The sequence below is a fragment of the Xenopus laevis genome, chromosome 4L, assembly GCF_017654675.1.
Source record: "Xenopus laevis strain J_2021 chromosome 4L, Xenopus_laevis_v10.1, whole genome shotgun sequence".
Taxonomy (NCBI): Eukaryota; Metazoa; Chordata; class Amphibia; order Anura; family Pipidae; genus Xenopus; species Xenopus laevis.
Window position 1 is genome coordinate 120890775 of NC_054377.1, and position 26191 is coordinate 120916965.

The 26191-nt window shown below is 39.5% G+C and overlaps 2 protein-coding genes across 2 annotated transcripts in view; both read right to left on the reverse strand.

Moving 5' to 3' along the window:
* Nucleotides 1-1450: 1450 nt before the first annotated feature.
* lgals1.4.L (lectin, galactoside-binding, soluble, 1, gene 4 L homeolog) lies at nt 1451-7945 on the reverse strand. The gene is made up of 4 exons (XM_041590736.1): nt 7855-7945; nt 6488-6567; nt 4876-5047; nt 1451-2128 (listed from the first exon to the last, which is right to left on the reverse strand). The coding sequence occupies exons 1-4, from the start codon at nt 7867-7869 to the stop codon at nt 1976-1978; spliced, it is 420 nt and encodes a 139-aa protein (XP_041446670.1). The 5' UTR covers nt 7870-7945; the 3' UTR covers nt 1451-1975.
* Nucleotides 7946-14696: 6751 nt separating this feature from the next.
* The window catches only part of sh3bp1.L (SH3-domain binding protein 1 L homeolog), a 40155-nt gene continuing 28660 nt past the window's right edge, over nt 14697-26191 (reverse strand). Inside the window, exons 12-18 of the mRNA XM_018258892.2 lie at nt 24379-24460; nt 24216-24296; nt 23746-23859; nt 19436-19533; nt 17949-18075; nt 17476-17603; nt 14697-16963 (exon numbers count right to left, since the gene is read on the reverse strand). Coding sequence (XP_018114381.1) covers nt 16689-16963; nt 17476-17603; nt 17949-18075; nt 19436-19533; nt 23746-23859; nt 24216-24296; nt 24379-24460 — 905 coding nt within the window. The 3' untranslated portion in view covers nt 14697-16688. The remainder of the gene's footprint in view (nt 16964-17475; nt 17604-17948; nt 18076-19435; nt 19534-23745; nt 23860-24215; nt 24297-24378; nt 24461-26191) is intronic.

The window sequence follows — 26191 nt, forward strand, 5'->3', positions numbered from 1 at the left end:
TCTGCACAGATATGTGAGCAATGTATTCGGGACACTTTCAGGGGTATTGAAGTATGCGGGGGGGGGAGGAAGCAAGGAGGGGGATTATCTAGGGTAGTAGGTAGGGGCTTTTCTTATTGGGGGGGTTTAATTCTCCTTTAAGGATATAGTTACTTCAGAACTATAGCTTTACAAAGATATGATGTATGCAACTCTTAACCATCGTTAGTGGGCTCCCGCTTAATATTGGAGGCAGAATGTTACTGAACTATACTTCAATAAATGAGAGCCAGTGTTTCTTAAAATGACAGTTACATCTCTACACAAGTCTGATGACTAGGCAAGACTGAAGCTGTGTTTTGGATTTATTAGGAGAAGGCCCACTTTATAATAAAAAAAACTGTGGAGCTTAACTTGTTGATGAAAATATTTTAGTGTTTTCAAACTGGCTGTGACTTGGTAACATGCAGATGCAATGAAGGATTTTATTGTAGCAGCTCTCACATTCTGAACAAACTCACACACTCTCTTTTTACCGTCTCTTGTGCCAGAGTACTTTTAGCCGTTGAGGGGGCCAACCTGCTACTACCGTTCCCCCTACTCCTCTGGCATGTATAGCACTAAAGCACTTGCAGTACCTGTAGGTTCTTTCCAACTGTAACGGTTGGCACCCTGAATCTAGAACCAATGCCAAGCACCCAGGTCTCGGCTCGTGCTTCTGCCTGTAGCAGCCGCCTTTGGCCTCGGGAGGAGCCCTCAGCTACTCAGATGCCGCCAGGACTTAAAACGAGAGATGCAAGGCGAAAGGTTCTAAACAAGCGAAGGGGCACAGCTGTAATCAAAGTCGTAGTCAGATCAGGCTGGGTCGAGGCAGGAAGAGAATAAGCGTAGTCAGGCAGGCAAGGGTCAAACCGGGAGATCAATCAGAAAGGATAGTCGGTATTAAGGCAAGGGTCAGGATCCAGAGGTCAGAATAGTCGAAAGCCAGGCAGGAGTCACAACAGGAATCAAAACAGGTTCAGACAGATTAGCTTAAAGCTCAGAAGCACCAGGAACTAACTCCTATCCAATTTTGTTACACCAACTTACACTTAAATGCTATTGTTCCCTATTTGGCACAGTCCTACCCACACCTTATATCCTCATTGCTGCCCTTGCTTGGACTGGGGGCAGGGAATTTCAGTTGTTAATAAGTTTAGTATACCTCAGCCAGCATGAGGATTATATTTTCTTGCAAAGTTTTCAATAAAAACCATTTATAGCTCTCTGAAACGGGGACTTCCCCAACTCTAGAATTTCCCAGGAGAAAGCCTGTAAGGGACAACCTTTAGGGGTTGGTGCCACCTGCTGGACTAACTAAACATTACATAAACTATTGAAATTTTTTTCAACCCACATTAACTATGTAACTGCTGTATGTAAATATGTTTGATCTTGTAATGATTCTGTATAATAGACACAGACGAGAAACTTGATCAGAATGTTTATTATATAGATGTAGGACCTATTAAGCAGAATGTTTGTGCCTAGGCTAAAACAATTACAAATTAAAAAAACCAGGACTGTTTCATGATCAGCATGCATTAGATAGTAAATAAACTACAGGTTTAGGATTTATTATTCTGAATGCTTACGACCTGGGGATCTTTCTGTCAATTACATTCTGGAATGTAGTATTAAGCAAAAAAGGAGTTATAACAGCAAAAGAGAAGTTTATTTATTACTGTAGGGATGTAAAGGTAAATCATTTCTAGTGAGTGACTGGACTCAATCACTGGATTGGATATTTTACTCTTAAGAGAACATATACAATAATGATTCAGTAAATGACCAATTGTAAATGATCCAGGGAGCAATTTTATTACTTTTTTTGGGGTCATGCCTATTTGTACATTTGCTTGCCATGGGTCTGTTTGTCTTGCTTTGATTCATCTTCTCTTAGAAGAGAGTTGAACTTGATAGATGTAGAAGAACCTGCACTTGGTGGCAGTGCAGATTAAAGAGCTGAAAAATGAATAGAAATCGACCTGATATGAAAGCTATACAGAGCCAGGAACTGAATAACATCCTCAGGTACCCGAAGAGGGAACGTAAATTGTCGGCCATCCGGCAGCTTCACCCGAATGTCATTTTGAAACTCAAAGGCAATCTGTATGAAGGAGAGATTGTCAGTTTGAGACATTTCTTATGGGTTATTAGACTAAAGTATGGAACTACAGCTATCAGTTTTATAGTTTTCAGCTATATAAAGCTATATTAGTTATCATCAAAAGATTATAGAACAGGAGCATTTGTAGGAAGATTTTAGGACTCAGGGTTAAAGGTCAATCTATTTGTTGGGTCTGTGTACAGAGAAAATTTAAAAGGAAAAAGGGAAAGTTACAAAACATTCAAAACAATACTTGATAGGAATAATGAAAAGATTAACGGAAGAAATAAGCAAAAAATTTAAAAAGGTGAAAAATAAAAAAATAGATAAAAAAAATGAATGAGCAAATTAATAAAGAATTATAATAAAGATTATTACAGTAAAAGTTGTATTAAAAATTAATAGCACAGAGATTTGAAAAGGTTTTCTCCAGTTTCATACTTAATGAAAAGGTCAGGGAACATAATATATACATTTCACTATAGGTTTGAGTATGGTATGTTAATACATATAATATTATACTCAAATGAAGACTTGCCGGTCGAAATAGTAGTTAGCATGCTCTATAGGAACATGTCCTAATAAATATTTTGCGTTTTTTTAATTAATTGGCCCTTTATTTTTTGGAGGCACAATTATTGGAGCGTTTTTTCTTATGGTGACTTTTTTGTCCAAATGCATTAAAGTCAATGGACGTTTTTTCTTATGGCGACTTTTTTTGTCTTGGTGACATTTTTGTCTTGGTGACATTTTTGTCTTTGCGACTATTTGGTCTCAGCAAATTTTTCCACCGTTAATTGTTGGCACAGTTAAGCAAAAAGATTTGCAGCTGGCAAAATATTGAATTTCACCGAAATCCATGGCTGGATCACTAATACTAAGGCTATAGAACAGACTAAAAAGCTGGCCTTTTCCTTGGAAAGGACAGAGAAAGGAAATAATTGAATTGCCTCAATAGGGAAAATTGGGTAAATAGTAGCATGTTGTGTTGGAAGAGGTCTCCCAACAATGTAAGTAGCTTTCACAATGCACAAGCTATTATTTGATACTGTATTAATGTATACCTCACTAAAGCGGTCATGGTTAATATCCTGAGTGGAACCTGTATGGTTCTAATCAGCGCCAGGGGCAATGTTCCCTCCAAGCTGTGCTCTTGTGCACACACACAAATTCTCAGGCCAAAGTTTTTCATTTATTATGACCTGAGCACACAGTTTTCAAAAATGCACACACACGTTTAAAATGTGCGCACAAAATAATTTTTTCGCAAAAATAGTCAAGGAATTAGAGAGAACATTGTCCAGAGGGAATACTTATTAATGGCACTAAAACTAGCAAATAATCAAACAATAAATAAATTATCTGACATCCCAAGGGTGTTGACATCAATTTGCTAGTTTTATACAGTAGAACCCTGATTTAATGGACACCAAATTTATCTGAATTATTTGCCGTTTATTTTATTTGTGGTCCCATGTTCTTTCCTGGACTTTATGTTTGTTTAACAAATGTAGGCAATTAGTGCAAAACGATTGCACTTATCCCTGTAAGTGATCAAGCACAGAGCATGTGTCTGTGTGCTGTAAGCTGTTACTTAGCAACCAGCTGTGTTCAGTGATCTCAGTGCAGCAGGAAGTGACACAGCAGCTAGTGGCAGGAAGAGGAAGTCCCAGAGAAAAGCCTGGCAGAGAGAACCACATGGTGAACACAGAGAGAGACTAGAGAGCTGCTGGTCAGCCCAGAGAGCTGAGAGGCATCACCAAAAGCATTCATTTGGATCAGGCTGGCACAGGGAAGCCACATACTGTGCCTGGAGGGACAGAGAGTGTGAGAGGAATCCAGACTGGAGGAACAGCCAGCAGGAGATTCCTATCTGAGCATCCAAAGGGGCTGGTAGTCGCGCTGTAGGTCTGAATGTGCTGGACTTGCCTGAAGAGAGCTCTAAATCATCCGAAGAGCATTTCGAGTGAGTATCCTGTTTAAAGGGACAGAACCCTAAAAAAGCGCTTGAAGATACAGAGACTGTTTTGTGGAAGGACATTAAAGGACTTTGCCATCTTTAGTTAGGTAGATAGTTAGCACAAACAAGGTAGATAGTGAGGCCCTTACTCCCACCTGGTTAGGAGTCCTATTTGTACTAGTTGGCCATTTAATTTTAGATAAACAGTTATTCAGTTTAACAAATACTGTGTATGTGTTTTATTATTGTATTTCTAGTGGGGCCGCTCGTAGGTGCATTCCTAGATCCCACTAGGTGGAGGCACTGTGCTAGCAAGTACCAGGTACCCAGTCTCTCTCAATACCACTGCAGAGTGGGTCAGGTTTGTCCCGTGCCATCATGTAAGCGCCACACGTGGTGTGTAACACCGACAAAGGGTTGTCGAAAGGGTTACATTAACATAAGATGTAATTGAATTTCAACTACAATCATCTCGTAATTGTATCATATAGCATTCTTCCTTCCCATTACAGTATTCCCTTTCTCCCTGAGCACTTTTTTAGTCTTTGCTACTCTTTCCCATATTTTACAGGGGATCTACAGTAACACATTAACTACTTACTTACTTCATACCCCCAAAGAGTGGCAGACCGTCACCCTATTGCTGGATGACTATTACAGATAAAAACAAAGGCAAAGTAACACACAATGAGCACAATGTAAAACATCCTCCAATATGGATTGTACTGTGCTAGTGTTACCACCAGAAATGATACTGATAATTGTCCAGACTCTCCCCACATCTCACCATGGTCTCTGAGCCCTTCTGAAAGGGGAACGCCGGCTCCTTCTGTTCACTCCCCCACACATTGTTGTGCTTTGAATTGCAGATTATAATGTTTTTATCGACGGAGTAGTCAAATCGAGGGTTGAAATGGATGATAACATTGTCGGCATCTTTTCCCAATTCAATTGCAAATCTTAAACATAAAAGAAATCACAGAGACAATTTCACTTAAAAATATAAAACAGAACAGAGAGGTACTTCAAGCACAAACATAGTAAACAAAATTGTAGGAAATTCCACCAACTGATGCAATTTCTATTAAGGATTGTGAGTATCTTAACACCATAGTATTAATATGAGCCAAAAGATTTCTAGTGAGCTCCTCTGCTATCAATATTGTTTGCAGTTCAAATGTTCCCTGTGTCAGGCAGCAGATGACATCTAGAGCCATCAACTACGGTTGACTGATGGGACAATCCTTCTGAACAGCGCTTAATGGCTACAATGAGATGAAGTATATTAGGTGCACTAATGCTCTCAGTTAAGTTAAAAGGGTTGTTCACCTTTAAATTAACTTTTAGTATGATGTACAGAGTGATATTCTGAGATATTCATTTTATTATTTGTGGTTTTTGATTTATTTAGATTTTATCCAGCAGCTCTCCGGTTTGCAATTTCAGCAATCTGGCTGCTAGACTTTAAATTACCATAGCAACCCTGCATTGATTTGAATAATAGAGGGTCTGAATAGAAAGATGAGTTAAAAAAGTAGCAATAACAATATATTTGTAGCCTTACGGGGCATTCGTTTTTTTAGATGGGGTCAGTGACCTTTATTTGAACGCTGAAAAGAGTCAGAAGAAAAACTATACAAAAAAAAGAAAAAAAAATCAGTTTCAAAAGTTGCTTAAAATTAGCCATAATAAAACATACTAAACGTTAAGGGGGTTGTTCACCTTTGAAATAACGTTTAGTATGATATAGAGAGTAATATTCTGAGATAAATTGCAGTTGGTTTTTATTTTTTTATTATTTGTGATTTTTGTTATTTAGCTTTTTATGCAGCAACTATTAAATTTGCATTTTAAGCAATCTGGTAACTAGGGTCCAAGTTACCCTAGCAACCATGCAATGATTTGAATAAGAGAATGGAATATGAATAGCATAGGCACTGAATAGAAACGTGAGTACTTAAAATTAGAAATAACAATACATTTGTAGCCTTACAAAGCATTTGCTTTTTAGAAGGGGTCAGCGAACCCCATTTGAAAACTGCAAATAATTATAAAACTATACATAAAAATATACATATACTGAATTGGTCAGTCTATAACATACTAAGAGTCACCTTAAAGGCGAACAACCCCTTTAAGGCTGATAGTTGCAGCATCACTTACTGCATTTCAATTAATCTTTTAACAAGTATATTATATTTTCATTTAAGGTAGGGGTATATAAGCCTTTAGAGACCATACAGAGGCATTTGGAAGACTGAAAACCTTGCAGTTATTGAGATCTGTCTGAATCTTTATAGGAAGCAGAATTAATTGGTCGTTTCCTGATGCAGGACTGAAGCAATCCACATTCACAAAGTTCAGAAGGTGGTTGGTGCAAAGATTTGGAATGTACTTACCTGTTAGCATCATGGTCAATGATACCTCGAACTTCTATAGTGTAACCCTTAGTCAGGTTGAGTTTATGTATGACAGCATTCTGTGCATGGTGAGAAGCACACAGTCAGGCGAGCAGTATAAAGGATGCAGTAAATGGGAAAAGATAAGACAATTAGGGCAGCATGGTTACTCAGTGGGCAGCACTACTTCCTTATAACATTCAGGTTCTGAGTTTGATTACAGCTTGGGTGCTATTTGTGAGTTTGTATGATCTCCCCGTGACTGTGTTTCCTCCAAAACTCCGAAAACATTCAGGGATAGGGACACTACTGAATGTGAAAGGGATTGTCTGCTCCACTGGGGCAGTGAATGATGTATAATATCTGTAAAGCTTTGTATAAATGCATCAGTGCAATATAAATAACAGACAATAAAATGTTTCTAAATGGATAGACAGGACCCCAGTCCTGGTTCCCCCTGGTGATGTGAAGATAGATATGAATGAGACAGCAATATCTATCTATCTATCTATCTATCTATCTATCTATCTATCTATCTATCTATCTATCTATCTATCTATCTATCTATCTATCTATCTATCTATCTATCTATCTATCTATCTATCTATTTCCTTTGGTAACTAAGCAGATTGAATGTGTATTAGTAGCAAAATAATTATATTGGGTGTTTCTAATGTTTAAATGTTTATAGCAGACTTAAGGTTCGGAGATCCAAATTACAGAAACACCCCCTTATCAGTGAAACCCCCAGGTCTCAGGATTCCATATAACAGATCACATACCTGTAATTCAAATCACTAAATCAGTTTGTCTTGTAGAAATTGCATACAGGAGGCACATAGACTTATTAGACTTGCCTATACCATCTACTGTACCTCTGTTATAATATAATACTTTTCTTTAAATCAGGCCTTTAGTGGAAGGATGCCCCATAACAAATGCACAAAATGGTTATTAATAAAATGCATTTTTGTACACATGGCTGCCTATGGTTTCTACCAAATACTGCACCTCTATTTCTTTTAAATCATATAGGTCATGTCTTCAGTGCAGAACAAGATACCCCATAACAAATGCAAAAGAAAAAAACCCAGTGGATGCTACGGTTATGAAAATGGCAGGAAACGGTTATTAATAAAATGGAAGAAAATAAATTTTAGTTTCGTAGAAAGTGGTAAAATAAAGGGCATTTTTGCAGACATGATTGTGTATCAAGTATACCTGTGAATGCAACTGAAAGACCAAATATGTAACCCTGTAGACAGGCATATTCAGTAACTACAGCTCCAGTTCTAACTTACAGGCAGACCAGTGGAATAAACCAACACTATACCTCTGCACTCACACATCATTGCAGCCCAACTTACTGGTTGCATGTCCATCTCTGCAGTTTCTTTCTCTTTCTTTCTTTCTTTCTTTCTTTCTTTCTTTCTTTCTTTCTTTCTTTCTTTCTTTCTTTCTTTCTTTCTTTCTTTCTTTCTTTCTTTCTTTCTTTCTTTCTTTCTTTCTCTCTCTCTCTCTCTCTGACTATAGTGTTGGCTCCTTATTATTTTATATCTACAATCTGGGACACACCCTCACTCATTAGGGGGAAATTTGTAGAAAAAAGGTGTGTCAAAATAGGACTTATCCATTTCTCTCACAGTGCATTATCCATTGGTTGGTTTTGAGGAACAGGGGACTTGCATTTTATTGGAAAGACTTACAATCTCATACAGCTGTCTGAAATGAACTGTTAGCCTATGACTAAGGGATATACTCCCGAACAAGTTAGGTTTTCAGCAGCAGTAACCCCAATAAACCTTATCCCAGAAGTGCCGTTTGCCTGTTGAGTTTTGTCGTATTTACAGTGGGGACACTGTTGACAGAGCACCTGGATTAAGGGAAGAACTGTGAGCTGTAGCGGTCTTTTTTGTGTTTTATACATTGTACATCATGCTTTTAAGTGCAATCACAAATGTGGTTGCCACCTTTTCTTGAAAAAAATACCGGCCTTCCTATATTTTATGCCTTTCCCTATTAATACGATTGGGATCAAGCTTAATTTTTACTGGCCAGGCAACCCTAAGCACAAATTGCAACAGCTCCTCCAGCAGAGGTCGTTTGGAATGTTGTTTACCAAGCTGCCTAGAAATCCATGGGAGGGGGGTGGCACTTAGTAATGATAACGTACGTCTTATGCCACTCAGGGCTGAAACTTGCCCTGTTGAAAAACACAGGGCAAAAATCAGCCCCTTACCTTGCCTGCTCCCTGAACTATTGTGTTAACCACATGGTGGATATTGGTTATGGGTATTTATGCTTGCACCTGACACTATAGCTCCTGGGGCAGGCAAGGAAGGGGCTGATTGCTGTGTAGGGGTGATTCTCGGCCTGCATTTTTTTTTAGAAACTGCTGATAATCTGCCTCTCTCCTGATAACATTGCATTTCTTTCTGGGATCTGCTATGGCCAGGATTGCCACCTTTTCTGGTGAAAAATACCGGCCTTCCTATATATTTATCTTTTTTCCCTATTAATAACATTGGGATCAACCATTGTTTTTACCGGCCAGGTGGCAACCCTAACTGACTGATCACAGCAGGGTCCACCTATGCTGATTCTGGTGACCACCTTCAGCACAGGTTTGATCCGTGCTAGTTGTGGAAAGGCCACCTACGCCCGGGCCTAGGGCGTCAGGATTTTAGGGGGGCGGCATGATGCCCAACCACTCCCACATTGGTTCAGAAACACTGGAGATGCGGTGGAGATATAATAATTTTTTAAAATTTCCCGTGCGACTATCCCCATTGCTTCGGTCCAGATGATGAAAATTTGCACAAATAAAGGGGAGGGGACAGGGGTGACGAACGGCAGTGGGCGTAGGGGTGCCCACTATGTAAATACGGCCCTGGGTGCTCCCCTGTGTTGTGCATGAGGAGAATCTGGTCACATGATGCTGTGTATGTGAGGAGAATCTGGTCACATGATACTGTGTGTGTGAGGAGAATCTGGTCACATGATGCTGTGTGTGAGGAGAACCTGGTCATGATGCTGTGTGTGAGAGGAGAGAGGGTTGTACAAATAGTGTGTGTGAGAGACTAGTTCTGCTTGTGTGTATGTGATTGTGTCTGTGTGAGTCTGCATGCAGTGCTGCTAGAATTGGCTCATAGAGCCAACAGTAGACTAATGTCATGGGCACTAAACTGGAACCATGGGTACAAATTTGGTGGGGTCAAGGCTCCCTGATTCCAATATCTATGAAACATTCCCAGAGTAATTGAATAGTTTGCCCCTTATAATGAACAGGATTTATTTTGGCAAAGCTAACTTGAATGTCACACTATGTACAAATGGCAAATGAAACACCCAAAGCATATATAATATAATAAAGTTTACACATTACTAATCTTTATTAGATGTGTAACTTTCCCAGCCTAAAGAAATATATCTGAGATTTAAAAAATCTAATAAACCAAAGAAAAACCCTCAAATCCCCATCCAAATCCTCTGCTGTCTTGGCTGAGAAAGTTACACATATCTGTTTGTTATGGATACACCACTGTGTGCCAATGTACCACTGGGAAATGTCTACACAAGGGAAATAAACAGCACATTATGTACAGTCTGTATTATATGGTATTAGCACATGTCAGCAGCATTCAGCCTACACTATACTGTGTGTACTTAGTATTGCTTTCAGGATATCTGCATGCCAGGTTATTCCAGCTGTTTGCTTGTATCTGGTATTAAGAGCATAGTGTTTTGTATATGAAGGCCACTAGGTAAGAGGCATCAAGAAACAATAACAAGAAGTGCAGACAGGCCCGGATTTGTGGAAAGGCCAACTAGGCCCGGGCCTAGGGTGGCAGGATTTTAGGGGGGCGGCATGCTGCTCAACCACACCCACATTGGTTCAAAAACACTGGGGATGTGCTGGGGATACAACCATTTTTTAAAATTCCCATGCGCCAATCCCCATTGCTCCTGTCCCCCTGGAGGGGAGAGGGGCGACGAACGGCAGTGGGCCTAGGGGCGCCCACTATGTAAATCCGGCCCTGAGTGCAGAACTTTATGTAAAACTTATTTGGGGTAAAATAGTTGCTTCCTCTTCATCTACCTTTTTGTATTTCTTTGTTATTATTATCACTTACCAGTTGTATCTGTCTAATATTCAATTGATCTTAAACTACTAGTGCTTACTCCTACACATTTTTCACCTTTTTAAATGGGATAATATTCACGTGCCCAATCACTAGGGCTTCTTTTGTGTACAGATTATGGCTATTTTTGAATTGAAAGATAGCTATAGGTTTTTAGTATATGTTTTTAGTATATGTACACCAAACGTCTGATTTTTTTTCAATCAATTTTGATTTTCTACAAGTATTCCTGTTGAATGCAGCACAATGTCACTTTGCCTTATATACCAGCACCCGGGCAAGTGGCTATTTACGTTTAGGGAGTGCTCCTCCATGGTTCTTCTAATATATATATACAGTATATACAGTACATAAAGAAAACTAGCACTCATGCAACAAAAGTGTGTGTGTGTATGTGAACCTACATATCTGGAGCTGGAGGTGTAAAGGCCGCAGCTTTTATTTCTTTTCTTTGAAATCAAATCAGCTAAATAACTCTTATGCATGAAACCAATTTTGTTATACTGAACATAATTAATGTGCACACCGGCAATTGCTCCCACCTTAACTGCCAGGAACCTATATTTGTTAATTATAACTTACCATGTTTTACATAACCAAATTCCTTTTAATTTTCTCTAAACTGCGACAAAGTAAAACATTATTTTATTGGATTTCTCTGTTTGCAGTTTCTCTCTCAAAGTGTGTCATGCTGCTCCTGGAATGCATCACAGTTGTCATATTTATAGCCCCTTATTGAGCATGAGTCATACTGCAGTAATTTTTTTTACCTAATGGCTTGTTAGAAATTTCACACAGAGGTTTTCTCAAAGCCAACTGAAACGTATTAACCCTATCCCATCCACTGTCCCATGTGCTGCTTTGTGCCAATATTTATGGCCCCCAGCTGCCAGGACTTTGCCAGATATTGTTTGGGCTAGGAAAAAATAGAGCAGAGCACCATGGTGGCAGTCTGTCCCCATGTTATCCGTTTGTTGGTGTTGGTAAAGGGGGAATGCTGGTAACCAAATCAGCTGCAGGCCCATTGTTTATAAAAGACAGCAACTCCCACATTGTGGATAATGATCTCCTCCTTATCTGAAGCCTGAGAGACACATGCAACAATTCTGTTATACATTGTCAGTTACTACCTGGTGGTGGAACACACACACAAAGAAACACTACACAAGAATTACAATTGCATGTAAGGGTGGTGGCACACACTGCTACTTGGGGAGATTAGTCGCCCAGCAACAAATCACCTCTTCTTCGGGCGACTAATCTCCCCTAAATGCCTTTCCGCCGCTAGAATGTAAATCTCTGGCGGTATGGCAATCGGATCACTTACGCTTTCCGAAGTCGCCCGAAGTTTCCTCGTGAGGCAACTTCAGCCGACTTCGGAAAACAAAGCGTTCCGAGTGCCATTCCTCCAGCGTTTTACATTCTTCTAGGTGACAAGGCATTTAGGGGAGATTAGTCGCCTGAAGAAGAGGCGATTTGTCGCTGGCCAACTAATCTCCCCAAGTAGCAGCATGTGCCACCCTAATCCAGTAGAATAATCAGAGCAAAGGTTGCACCTTTTTAGTAGATGAGGGCCTCTAATGGGGTCATGTAAAAAAAAGTCACAAATTCTGAACCACCAGTAAACCAAAGCAGTCAGCCAATCAGCAGGTAGCATTTACTTATCACCTGTTTGTAAGGATCCGAAGGCTCAGTTAGTAGTGCGGACCAAGAAGGAAGCAGTTCGTAACACCAAAGTTCAGGGTACAAAAGGGTTCAACAATAGAATGGTCAAAGTCCAGGCAAAGGGGTCAATCCAGGTAGAATCTGGTCAATGCGGTTTAACAGGCAGAAGTCAGTACACAAGAATCAATATAACAAGGCTAGAGTCACACCCAGGAATGCACAAAGTGAAACCTATAATTGGGCGATGTTTGTAGTCCTCAGGCTCCTTAAATAGGCCTCCTTTGGCGCCAAAATGGACGCAGTGCCGTCAGCAGACGAGAAGGCACTGGCGTCACACCGCTGCGACCAGGAAGAACCTCGTCGACAGACTGGGTGCGCCATCTTGGATCGAGGAATGGCGTCAGTAAGGAGTTTCCCTTACACTGTTCAAATACAAATATCTGATTGGTTGCTTTGGGTCACTTTTGCCAACTTTGTAAATGAGCCTGAGTGCCTATTTTTTAACCAATACTGACCCTTTCATAGCAATCATTTCAGAAGAAGCAGACAATGGTTGTTTCTGTATCCAAATTAGTTTTATTGCGTAAAACAATATAAAAAAGAAAACAAACAAGACTTTGCACACCTTTGTCTTACCCTTTCCCTGCTCAACAGACCTGCAGGGAGCAGAGAATGAGTTTATGAAAATATTTCAGATTATACAGATTTAATTAATCAATTAATATCGGAACATTAACAGAAACATAAAAACCCAATGTAACATCCGAATGTGCTTCCTTTCTAAAAGTACAGAGTGAGGATATTTCCACATTCAGTATCTGTAAATAAAACACTATTTATTGCAGAACCATCTTGTACACTATTTTGTCTTTAGAAATGAAAATGTGATTATGACCTGCTCTATCATAAGGGAGAGGCAGGCTAAACAAGATTCTTCAGCTTCTACTGCAGCTAAAGTCACAGACACAAGCCTAAATCCCACCCACTATGTGCACAGGCGGATTCCGTCCCTGTCACTGCACACAAAATTAGGGTGATTGGGTGCCGATTCAGTAGTTTCAACGCCGGCGGAGAAATGCTACATGTGAAATTAGCCTCATTACAGTGGGGGTGTCTTTTCCTCTGGGAGATAATACACCATGGTAGAGATGTCTTTGTAGGTGCATATATATATATATATAGACATCAAGAAAGAAGGACGGCACTCCGGTACATGGAATATGCTTTTATTCCAGGTTCATACAAGGATCCAACGCCCTACGCGTTTCGGGAATCACTCCCTTAATCATAGGCATCTATATATATATATATATTTATATTTAGAGCAATGTTTGTTCCCCCTGACTGTACTGGACAACTGTACCCCATTAAAGCTTCCCTTCCCTTCACTATCTTATTAATGGTTAGTGTCTCCAATCAAAACCTCTGTCTCCCAGTCAATGGAAAAGACTCGTATTCACCCTACTATACAGTGAGTTGAGTGGCACATAGTATATATATAATAAGCCATTCTGTGAGTATCAGACTGTGCAAGTGGTGCAATAATGGAAGCTATTTAGCCAGTTCAGATTAAAGCACACATGCCTTTTTATTGACACAGGCACCAGTCCCATGTTTGCTTAAAGATTATTTACATTTAAAAACAATGTTGCAAAAGCAAATAATACTAAAGTTTTTCCAGGACAATATCACAGCTGCCCTTGGCTGCTCCTAGACAAGATGGCTGCCCCTAGACAAGATGGCTGCCCAGTATTACCTCACATATATCAGTAGTGACAAGCAAAGACTCCTCCATCACAAACAAGCAGTAAAATACTGGAGGGACCAATCTTAGAATGACAACTTATACTTCTATTGCTATGCTCAGCTATCAGAAGAACATATAACCTCAGGAATATGTGCTAAACTAAGGCTGTGGGATTTAACAAGTAACATTGCTAAAATGAGTCTGCATTTCATTAATATGATAGCAACGGGTCCTCTTGCACTAAATAATATATTAAAGGAACAGTAACACCAAAAAATGAAAGTGTTTTAAAGTAATAAAAATATCATGTAGTGTTTCCCTGCATTGGTAAAACTAATCTGTTTGCTTCAGAAACTCTACTATAGTTCATATAAAAAAGCTGCTGTGGAGCAATGGCAGAAATTGAAAAAAGGCTATATGGCACAGGTTAAATAGTGGATAACAGATAACATCATTATGTTCTACAGAGCTTATCTGCTGTGTAACTTGAGGCTTGTCTCCTTTGAATGGCTGCCCCCATTGCAACACAGCAGCTTATTTATTTAAACAATAGTAGTGTTTCTGAAGCAAACACACCAGTTTTACCAGTGCAGGACAACACTGCATTATATTTTTATTACTTTTTTTATTTTTTGATGTTACTGTTTTTTTCAAGAGTAAACCAAATCCACATACTTAATCCCCAGTATGCAACAGGCAGGGTCAGACTGGCCTACCAGAGTACCAAAACATCTCCCATTGGACCCCAACATAGGATAGTTTCCATCTGCCCATCCTTATTTCCACAGTGGCCCATTATAATTTGGCACTATTTATATTTCATTCCTGTGACAGTGGGCCCACCCTGTCTGGTTCTCTGGTGGGCCTTAGGAGACCCAGTCTGACGGTGTCATGATGATCTGACCAAATTTTGTAGATTTTTTAATATAAAGTAGCAGTGCCACTTTTTAGGGGACACCGCTTTTCAAATCTGTGCATTTCTGGGGCTACAACAGTTCACAAATATAAATTATTTAGTCTAAAAACACCAGAAGTGAGATTGCTGCTCCCTTTTACATATAGTAGTACACAGCACCATAACCACCTAAAGTGCTCATTAAAGAAGAAGTAAGTCTTTTTTCTCTCTCTAAACAGGCACCAGAATAACATAATTTCTCTCATTTCATGTCTCTATGACAAAGCAGTGCATCTGCAGCTAGGGTTGCCACCTTTTTCAAAAAAATTTACCGGCCAGTGATGGGGCGGTAACGGTGTGATGTAAAAAGGGGCAGAGCCATGGGTAAATGGGCGGATGTGACATAAAAAGGGGCAGAATCGTGTGCGTCGTGATGCAAAGGGGACGGGCCCCATCGCGAGAGGGGCAGAAGACGAAAGAGGTAAGTTTCTACTGGAGGGCAAAGGGCTTTTGTTATAGATATTACAAATTACCAGCAGCTACATTGTCGGTAAATTTGTATTACCAGCCCCGGCAGGTATTTTACCGGCTAGGCTGGTAAAATACCGGCCAGGTGGCAACCCTAGCTGCAGCAATGTCAAAGAGGTGTCTACTGATTTTCAATGGAGGAGAGCCAGTGAGCATGCACAGTAGACTCCTCTTTGACGTCTTCACAGTCGGAGAGGGAAGGAGAGCTCAGAAAATAAATGGGGTGGAGCTTCATGTTAAACAAGGAAGTAGCTAAAAGAGCAGTAGCTGAACTGCTTGTGAAGGAGAAACAAAACAAGACATACATGAGAAAGAAATGTATGTTATTCTGGGGGCTGTTTAGAGTAATTTTAGGGGTTTTTAAAATAAAAGTCTTAAGGTGGCCATACACAGGCAGATTTTAGCTGCCGATTCTTGTCTTTTAGTCCTATTCGGCAGGCTATCTACCAGTGTATGGATCCCTCCGACAGGCCTCCCAGACCGATATCTGGCCAAACATCAGCCAGATCTTGATCAGGCAGGTTTGATTTTCCCACCCGATCGAGGACCACATAGGATAGTTGGTTCTGACCTCGTCTCATTGGCTGGTTTGACCGTCATTTAATCCAATTGTTTGGCCATAGGGCCGAATGATCATATAAGCCCAATATCGCCCACCTGTTGGTTGGCATGTTGGAGGAATATCTGCTTGTTTGGCGACCTTGCCAACAAGCAGATCTTATAGTGGATGGCCAGCTTTACCTATTCTTTAAAGGGGTTACAAAAACAATCTATGGTTTTTGTTATTTCTTGTGCTTGTTCATCTTAAGAAATAACAAAAAGCATAGATTTTTAAAAAAAAAATTAAAATAGGCAAAAGTATGTTCAACATGAGTCTTGCCCTATTCATTGGATCTCGATATGGGTGGCATTAATCCACAAGAACACTACATTACATCTGCATCCCTTTTTCATAGTGGTGAACATTTGATGTTGTTACACGTTGGTTCTGAAAGAATGCAGTTTTGCTGATTGTGTTCAAATCTGAATATGCTAATGGGGGTTGGGACTGATTGCTTATTGATTTGTGGAGAAGTTTATATCTAACTAAATCGAAAATGGCCTCAGAGCTCTGTTAAATAGCAAATAGCTTCATTTACATTCACAAGAGATTGTTGCATATACATTAACTGGGCATCATGCGACAGTAGACTCTGCAGTTTCTAGATCTGTAAGAAAAAGGCTTCAGTTTTCTGTTGACTGAATTCGATTCCTTGGAAGAGGTCTTGGAGGTGGACTCTTTGTTGGTGATTCATTGTCCCCTTCCACTGCACTTTTAGCTATTTGAAGTGGGAGCGGTGGGTGTGGTGGGGGCTTATTAGGGACCTTGAGACTGCCACTCATACTTCTGCGGGGGATTGGTTTTGGGCTGTTGTAACTCTCTGCTGCTTCTGTACTTGGATTGGTCTGAGGTTGAATAGGAGGTGGAATGTTGGGACGCTGAGGCGCTTGTCTCTTTACTGAAATGGCAAAAAAAGGTACAACATATTTTAGCTTTTACGTGTACAAGAATGGTGTCCCTAATCCAGAATCCTAGATTGCAATTTCACTACACAAAAGAGTCTTTGATGGATATTTGGTTCTTAAACTAACAGGGGCAGCTTTTTGCAACCTCTGGTAAAGTGCCCCTAAAGCAAGTTGTTCATTTTGCCTCATGGGGCAGAAACATCATTGCATTAGTCACTTTCATGCAACTGCAGGACCATGCCCACAACTATAGAGCTTAATGTACCACCTTCATACATTTAATTGTCCATCTACATACATTTATCATCATGTGAAAGTCTGCAAATTCTATTGCCAGCAAAGAGGGGTTGATATTGAAACAGTCCATTCCATATCTCTGGAATAAAGGAGATTCCAGATTACTGTAAGTGTTAACCTTTGATTAACAAGAGTCTACACAAGGTACAGTTGCTACCAGTGGATATCTAGCCAGGGATGTGACAGTATACCTTTAATGTTGCCTTACCTTTACGCATGGTTGTGGGGCTTCCTTCTACTTTTGTGGTTGTGGAATTATTCTCGTCAATAGGAGGAAGAGCCTTTTGAGAGGCCAACTTTGTCTGCTCTTCCCATTCTGTCAAACATTCAGAGACACTGAAAAACAAGTAAATGTACACGTAGATGGATGTACTAGAACAGCATGGGTCTATAGGGGTCATTTACTCCCATTTACAGACACAAAAGACACAAGTACTAAGGAGTACATAAGCATGTCCCTTAGTGCTCATTTCAAAATAACTTGAATCCGGGGTCTGGCTGAACTCTCCAGTGAATGAAAAATATGCAAGAGTTGCAGAGTGAGCTCATACCAAAAATGGGGGTATAATTTATCTTTTAAAAAGTTAGGACCAAACATGACATAACATTTGGGGTAAAGGTATATTATTCAGTAGGGGTTGATCATCTCTAAAGATGTATGTGCATGTTGTAGCTTCTCACCTTTCTGTGTTTTCATAAACGTTGGATGGCGGAGGTGTTGTCTCTTCTGCTTTCGGACAATCCTGATTCTTAATTGGCAAGACAGAGGATGTGTCAGGGTATGCCTCAGAAACCCCAAAATCAACATCTACAAAATAAATGTGATCTATAGTTATGCTGACGTATAATGGAGAAATTAGAATATTTCTGTTCCTAAACATAATGGTCTACGCCTCTTCTTGTAGTAGGAGAAAGGAGGTTTCAGCTACATGTTAATGATAAGAAAAGTATTTTATGGAGTTTTCTCCCTAAAGAGGCTGTAATAGAAAATATAGCAGATACAAGATTTCAAGGAGAGCTGGTATATTCTTTTACCAAATCAGACAATTTTCTGTTATGAAAGTAAATGGTACATGGTAGGTTGCCTCAATTTGGAATCAATTTGGGCTCATTTACAAATGCATGCACAACTGCACAGCACCCAAATGGACACAAAGCTGAGGGTGCACTGGTGCACTAGTGACTTGAATCCTCAGCAACATTAGGGGAGCAATTGTGGGCACGGAATTATCCCTAGGCTGGAACTGCTGGTAATTACAGCATTCTCTTAGAGTCTTGCATTCATAGATGCAACTGGCTTGTGCCAAGTGAATCTGCTGCTAACACCCCAACTGATGCTTAGGGGCCCATTTACTTTGCTCGAGTGAAGGAATAGAATAAAAAAAACATCGAATTTCGAATGTTTTTTTTTTGGCTACTTCAACCATCGAATTTGCTACTTCGACCTTCGACTACGACTAAAAATCATTCGAATATTCGACCATTCGAAAGTCGAAGTACTGTCTCTTTAAAAAAAACTTCGACCCCCTACTTTGCCACCTAAAACCTACCGAAGCTCAATGTTAGTCTATGGGGAAGGTATATAAGTTTTTTTTGGTCGAAGAAAAATTGTTCGATCGATTGATTAAAATCCTTCGATCGAACGATTTTTCGTTCGATCTAACTATTTGCGGTAAATCCTTCGACTTCGAAGTTGAAGGATTTACATTCGGCAGTGGAATATCGAGGGTTAATTAACCCTCAATATTCGACCATATGTAAATCTGCCCCTTAGTGACAGAAGTGATCCATTTGCACAGAAGTACAGTAATAAAAACAGCTGCTGTGTTCATATTGGTGCACCACATACCAGTTCCAGGGGCCTGCTATAGAATTGACACACGAATTCTTGAAAAAAAACTGCATTGTGGATAAATAATCCAAATATTGCACCTTAGGGGTTTGTAAATATTTTATTCTCGGCTTTCAGATGAACTAATGATGTCTTGAAGGAGTATTTTGCCTGCATATAGATGAGCTAAGATAAATAGGATTATATGAGTAAAGATGAGAACTAGATATGTTTGTTTGTTCTGCAAAGTTAATATGAATATATAGGAACAATTGACCTTACTTATAGTATATTTCCCTATAGCTCCAATGCCTTATGGACTGATGCACAATCTCACCTTCTGGAAAGAGGCTTGCAGCACAGTTTAGCAATCCTTCAACCACACTGACCATCATGATAGGGGAAGCTGAGGCCATGTCCCATAAGGATGTCTCTCTGAAAGGAGTAATAAGAATGAATCAATGCTTTTAATATGGTATCACTAGCATCAGGTACATTAGCATACATTGAGCTCTCATAGGCCAACTCGAGAGCTCACCAGAGAAAATAAATAGAGACAAAATATATATTACAAGTAAACTTTAAATAACAATACACTTTAAATTGCTCAGGGGGCTTTCCTAAGCACTTTTTTTGATTTGCATTAGTTATTTTTTTGTTTCATATTATTTATTAACTGCCAAAATAATTACTTTTGGAACAACAGCACAACCTGCAGATCAGTTCCTGTATATTCAGAGAGTTAGGAGAGAGAAGGAAAACAGAACTGTTCTGATGTTGCTCTGCTCAGGAAAGTGATAAAAATGGTCATCTAAGGTTCCAGATCTCTTTTCTGAGCAGCTAAACATCACAACAGTTCTTTGTTTTCTGTTTCTGTCTATAAACTGACCAGCAGATGGTGTATTTTATTTTCAATGTTTACTTATCATGTGTTTATAAAAAAACACATTTAAGCACGGCAAAAACTATAGTAGCAAATATACAGGTAAAAACTGGGGACCATGGGCATGATCAAAAACATTTTGATTTACAAATGTTGGGTGGTGGGCATACAGTACCTTGCATTTACACCAATGGCCAATTCTCTATTTAATGGAACACCAAAGTTTTTTTAAAGTAATTACAATATAATGTAGTATTGCCCTTCACTGGTAAAACAGATCTGCTTACTTCAGAAATGGTACTATTGTTTATATAAATACACTGCTGTGTAGCAATGGGGGCAATTGAAATAGGGCTAAATGGCATAGGTTAAAATAGCAGATAAGCTCTGTAGAACACCATTATATTCCATAGAACTTATCTGCTCTGTAAGCTTTTCTTCTTGGCTGCTCCATGGCTACAACAGCAGCTTATTTATATAAACGATAGTAGTGTTTCTGAATCAAACAGAACAGTTTTACCAGTGCAGGGCAACAGTACATTATATTGTTATTACAGTTAGGTCCATATATAATTGGGCAGAGACAATTTTTTTCTAATTTTGGTTCTGTACATTACCACAATGAATTTTAAATGAAACAACTCAGATGCAGTTGAACTGCAGACTTTCAGCTTTAATTCAGTGGGTTGAACAAAAAGATTGCATAAAAATGTGAGGAACTAAAGCCCTTTTTTAACACAATCACTTCATTTCAGGGGCCCAGTAATTGGACAAATTAAAAAACTGAAAATGAAATGTTCGTTTTTAATACTTGGTTGAAAACCCTTTGCTGGCAATGACAGCCTGAAGTCTTGCACTCATGGACATCACCAGATTCTGGGTTTCCTCCTTTTTAACGCCATGCTAGGCCTTTACTGCAGCGGCTTTCAGTTGCTGTTTGTTTGTGGGCCTTTCTGTCCGAAGTTTAATCTTCAACAAGTGAAATGCAGCTCAATTGGGTTCAGATCAGGTGACTGACTTGGCCATTCAAGAATATTCCACTTCTTTGCTTTAATAAACTCCTGGGTTGCTTTGGCTGTATGTTTTGGGTCATTGTCCATCTGTATTATGAAACGCCTCCCAATAAATATGACTGCAGTTAGCTGGATTTGAGCAGACAGTGTCTCTGAACACCTCAGAATTCATTCTGCTGCTTCTGTCCTGTGTCACATCAGGGATAAACACTAGAGTCCCAGTGCCACTGGCAGCCATGCACGCCCAAGCCATCACACTGCCTCTGCCATGTTTTATAGAGATGTGGTATGCTTTGGATCATGAGCTGTTCCACTCCTTCTCCATACTTTTCTTGCCATCATTCTGGTACAAGTTGATCTTGGTTTCATCTGTCCAAAGAATGTTTTTCCAGAACTGTGCTGGCTTTTTTAGATGTTTTTTTTTTTTTTTAGCAAAGTCCAATCTAGCCTTTATTTTCTTGATGCTTATGAGTGGCTTGCACCTTGCAGTGCACCTTCTGTATTTACTTTCATGCAGTCTTCTCTTTATGGTAGACTTGGATATCAATATACCTACCTCCTGGAGCTAGGTGTTCACTTGTTTGGCTGTTGGGAAGGGGTTTCTCTTCACCATGGAAATGATTCTGTGATCATCCGTGGACGTCCAGGTCTTTTTGCATTGCTGAGTTCACCAGTGCTTGCTTTCTTTCTTTCTTTCTTTGTAGCAATTTCTCGGATGGGTTTTTTTCTGTTTTTGCAGCTTAAGGATGGCTTGTTTCACCTGCATGGAGAGCTCCTTTGACCGCATGTTGTCTGTTAACATCAAAGTCTTCCACATACAAGCATTGCCCACACCTGCCCATGAAATAGCCTTTTAGTCAATTGTCCAATTACTTTTGAGCCCCTGAAATGAAGTGATTGTGTTAAAAAGGCTTTAGTTCCTCACATTTTATACAATGTTTTTGTTCAACCCACTGAATTAAAGCTGCAAGTCTGCAGTTCAACTGCATCTGAGTTGTTTCATTTAAAATTCATTGTGGTAATTTACAGAACCAAAATTAGAAAAAAAATTGTCTCTATCCAAAGATTTATGGACCTAACTGTAAATGTTAATATTTCTGCAACTTCATTTTTTTTTTTGTACTTCTGAATGTCACATTAAAAAGTCATAGTAAATAATCATCATAGTGCAGTATTTATTATTCAGTAACACCAGAGAATTGATGTGAGTAGTTTTTGCAAGGCAGTGTGTGTGCATTATATGTTGTACTGCTGTAGCTATTTCACATCGTGACTGCTGTGGTTTTCTGTTGAGCCTTTCAGATCTGCATATGGTTGATGTGGTAATGGGGCTTCCTGTAAATATTCCGCTCAGTATGAAGCCCCATTAGGATTTCCAGTCCAGTATAGCTCAGCTCTTTGCAGCATTTTACTGACCAGATTAAATTTGCACCCCCACCTACTCAAAGTCAGGAGGAACAGGAAGCAGAGATGAACATAACACTGCGTATGAGGGAAGAACCCGTGTTGTTAAAGTTGTAAAAAATAATTATTGAGAATATGGAGGTTTATTAATAGATGTCTGAGACTTCTTACTGATCAATACAAACAGCACTCCCTATTTTTCAGGCTCTGGCATATGGGCAGATGTTGCATGTTATACCAGCTGTGTCTTTAAGTAAATCTAATACACACAATCAAAGTTCCAGGCAGTCTGGGGTACTCGTGAGGTCACCTACCCCTAAACATAACTCTTGCAGCATTGTACTGGAGTTACTGACTTCAATATCATTCCTTGGTGGAACAATAGGCTGCCATAGTTTCTACCATGTACTGTTACATTTCAGCTTAGGAACCTTTTCACTGCTTGATCTCTATATTTCTATAGCTATCAGGGCTATGTCTGTGTCTGTGTCTCCAAAGATGCCCCAGTAGCTCCCCATCTTCTTTTCTGTTGATTCACTGCACATGCTCTGTGCTGCTGTCACTTACTGAGCTTAGGGACCCTATATAATACAGTACACAATATACAGTATATATAGAATATACATGTCACAATATGAGGCTGATTAGTAATTAATACAGATAATTACTACATGGCAGCACAGAAACCAGTGCAATTAGCATCAGAATTTAATAATCTGACCTGTAGCATCATTTTATATTACAGACTAACCTCATTTTCTGCTTGATAATTTGTGACGACATTAAAAGTTATATAAGCCATGTAGATAGTTTTTTTTGCTGAGAGGTCTATTTTTATAAGTAATTGTTAGTTGAAGTTCCTAAACCTAACTGTTTTACCAACCTGGCCCATCTCAGCCTGTCAGTTAAAGTTTCTAATGCTAACGGACTCCTGCCGCACAAATATGGCAGCCCCCTCATAGACTAACACGGAGAGCCAGAAAGGTAATGTAAAAGCTTTGAGCAAATACTTATGGCAAAATCATAAGTAGCAAACAAAGCCAATATTATGATAGATGTAAAAATGGTTTAATTTCTGGTGTCACTATCTCTTGAACAGCTGCTCAGAGCCCCCTGAGCATGTGAGTGTCGCAGACACTTTCCAAGATAGTGACCCCCTGTGACAGGTTTGAAATCCTGGATCATTGTTGCTACTGAAAAGCTGAAACTTTAGGCAGGTGCAATAAGGTCAGTATATAAAATATGGCATATTTAGCCATATTCATTTTTAGGGTTTAGTTCTCCTTTAAACTAAATCAAAAATAATGGAACAGGTGCTGCCCTATCTTAGGGCAAATTATTACATACCCATCACTTTTAGCCCACAGAAGGTTGGGACCAAGCACAATAGCAATGTTGCTTGGAGTCATCTTGTTTACCTCTTGGTGCTCTGCAAGCTTTGCCATAAACTTAATGAGGTACCTACAAGGCAGAAGAAGAGAAGTTATAGTAGCGGTTTTAGGAAACATTACACTGATACATTTTAATAGATTGTAAACAGTTTAAATACTTCAGGTGCAGCGGGCCGTAATACAGACATAAGATTTAAAGTGTCCCTCTACTGCCAGTATAGATCTATGGCTTATTGAGCTAATAATATAATCTGTAGTACTAAACTGTGCAAGCCTTACAGTATTTTTGGTAATGCCTATGAGCATATTCTGTTGCTACTTGGATATTCCATTTCCAATCATCTTAAGCTGTTGTTATCTCAATGACATTCTGCTTTCTCTGACCAGCCTCTCCTCCAGCCAGAAGACATTATAAAATGGTAATACCTGAGGTTGTTGTAGTTGGCTGGTGGTAGCTTCTTGCACAACTGTCGATAACACTCCAGACGTTTCTCAGGGTCTTTGGTGCTTAAAGTTTATGCAAAGGGAGAGGAGTTAAAATACAGGGATAACAAGTGAATAGAATCTGAAATGTGTCTGACCCTCTTACCTGCCAGCAGTCATCCAGTCATCAAACAATTCATAGGTCATAAGAGGTTCAGGAAGTTCTCTAAGGTATGATTTCAGAGCACCTAGAATGGAAGCACGGCATTATGGCTAGTAACAAGCAAACTGAACCATTATCAATTTCCTTCCTGCCAGTCTCATAGAAACAGTGGGGGCAGGCATGAAAGAAATGGAAAAAAGTCAGTGGTGGATTAATGACATGTGGGGCCCCTAGAATACATCCACACAGGGCCCCATTCTAGGCTACTGCTTGGTCCAGATATGTTTAGAACCAGGCAAGTGTGCATCCAAGCTTTCCACATTGGCTTTGGTTTGGCATGCACCAGCGACTTCACTGGATCTGTACACATTCAAACACACGTTCCTTGCCTGCCTTCTTCTCCCAGCAGGTGCCCCAGACTGGACCCAGCAGTCCAAATAAAAAGAAATATTAAAAGAAAAGAAAATATAAATGGGCCCCTGATCACACTGGGCCTATGCATTAATCTGCCCCTGCAAAAAGTAAGTTAATGTCCTAACAAATAGTGAAACAAACTCTGCAGACCAAGCTTAATGGATAGAAGGATTAATTTGTTATGTATAACATTACAGTTGTAACACAAGACATATGAATACCCTCTGATTTCAGAAGTCTTTACACTAGATATCTTGCAATGTAAATTAAATGGAATGGTGTCTCTGCTTCACTGCTCTCCAGGTTGTACCCCATGTTCCAATACCTTTCACTGATGAGGACCTAACAAAGTTGTCTGCAAGTTTAAATATATGGCTCTGAATTATTAGACCGTATCTGTACTATTAAACCAGTGGTTCTGGATACATAATTGGCCACAGGCAAATTAAGGAGTGATTTGTAAGTCTCTGCCACAATTCCTTAAGTGAGAGTTGAAGGCTTTCGTTTTTAGTTTTAAGGCAGTGCTACAGCATGTATGTAGCATGAGACATGTGAATATCCAGGACCAGAACTAGGGGTAGGCAGAAGAATTGGTCGTTTTCTGGGTTGATAAACTCCATTAAGTTTAAAACTGGCAAATAAGAACAGCAACATCAGGTTGAGCACACAAGATTTTTTTTTGTAGCACAGAGATTTCCTATCTATGAGACTTAATAGGAAATGGCCCGAGGCAGAGTGAACATCCTGGTTACTCTACAAGATGGTTACAAGCACAGAATTCAAGCAATATTGCTGCCAACCTCTTCATTTAAATTGTGTACAAATACTTGCCCTAAACAACATGGGTCTGAATAATCTGATGTCTGTGTACAAACAATACAACATTTAATTTCCGCCTCTCCCCTGTCTTTCATCTATTTTTTGTACTGCTAGTCTGATAGGACAGGCCTGTGCTCAAGACAGCCGTTTATTTGATAGGGAGGAACTGTACTGGTCAAAAATTTGGGAATATTAGATCAGGTGGAAACCAAATAATAAAAAGAAGAACCGTAAGATAACAATGGCAATATGTTATCCAAGCGGGAAGTAAAAAGAATGATCTTCATATCAGAAGTACCTTCAGCTGAAGAAAAAATAAATAGGTCAACATTTTGCAGAAGTAACTTCAGTATATGGTAAGGAATAGCTGATTGAGTGTGGGACCGGAAGGAGCATTCCTTTTTATTGTAACTGGGCTGTAAATGGCAGGTTGTGGGCAGCCAAAAGCATGTAGAGCTCATAATCTGCCCAAGCTATCTGCCTATCTATTGCTATCAAGCCTGGTGTCCTGAATAAAGAGGAACTTTCATTACTATAGAATATCAGCTAAACTATAACACATGTTCAATCAACATGTTCCACA

Bases quoted from the DNA above. Each gene is read 5' to 3' on its own strand.
- lgals1.4.L (XM_041590736.1), bottom strand. The intron at 5,048-6,487 runs GTAAGTACATTC...TTTATGTTTAAG, and splicing joins ATTGACCATGATGCTAACAG to ATTTGCAATTGAATTGGGAA. The intron at 2,129-4,875 runs GTGAGATGTGGG...TCCTTCATACAG, and splicing joins AGAAGGGCTCAGAGACCATG to ATTGCCTTTGAGTTTCAAAA.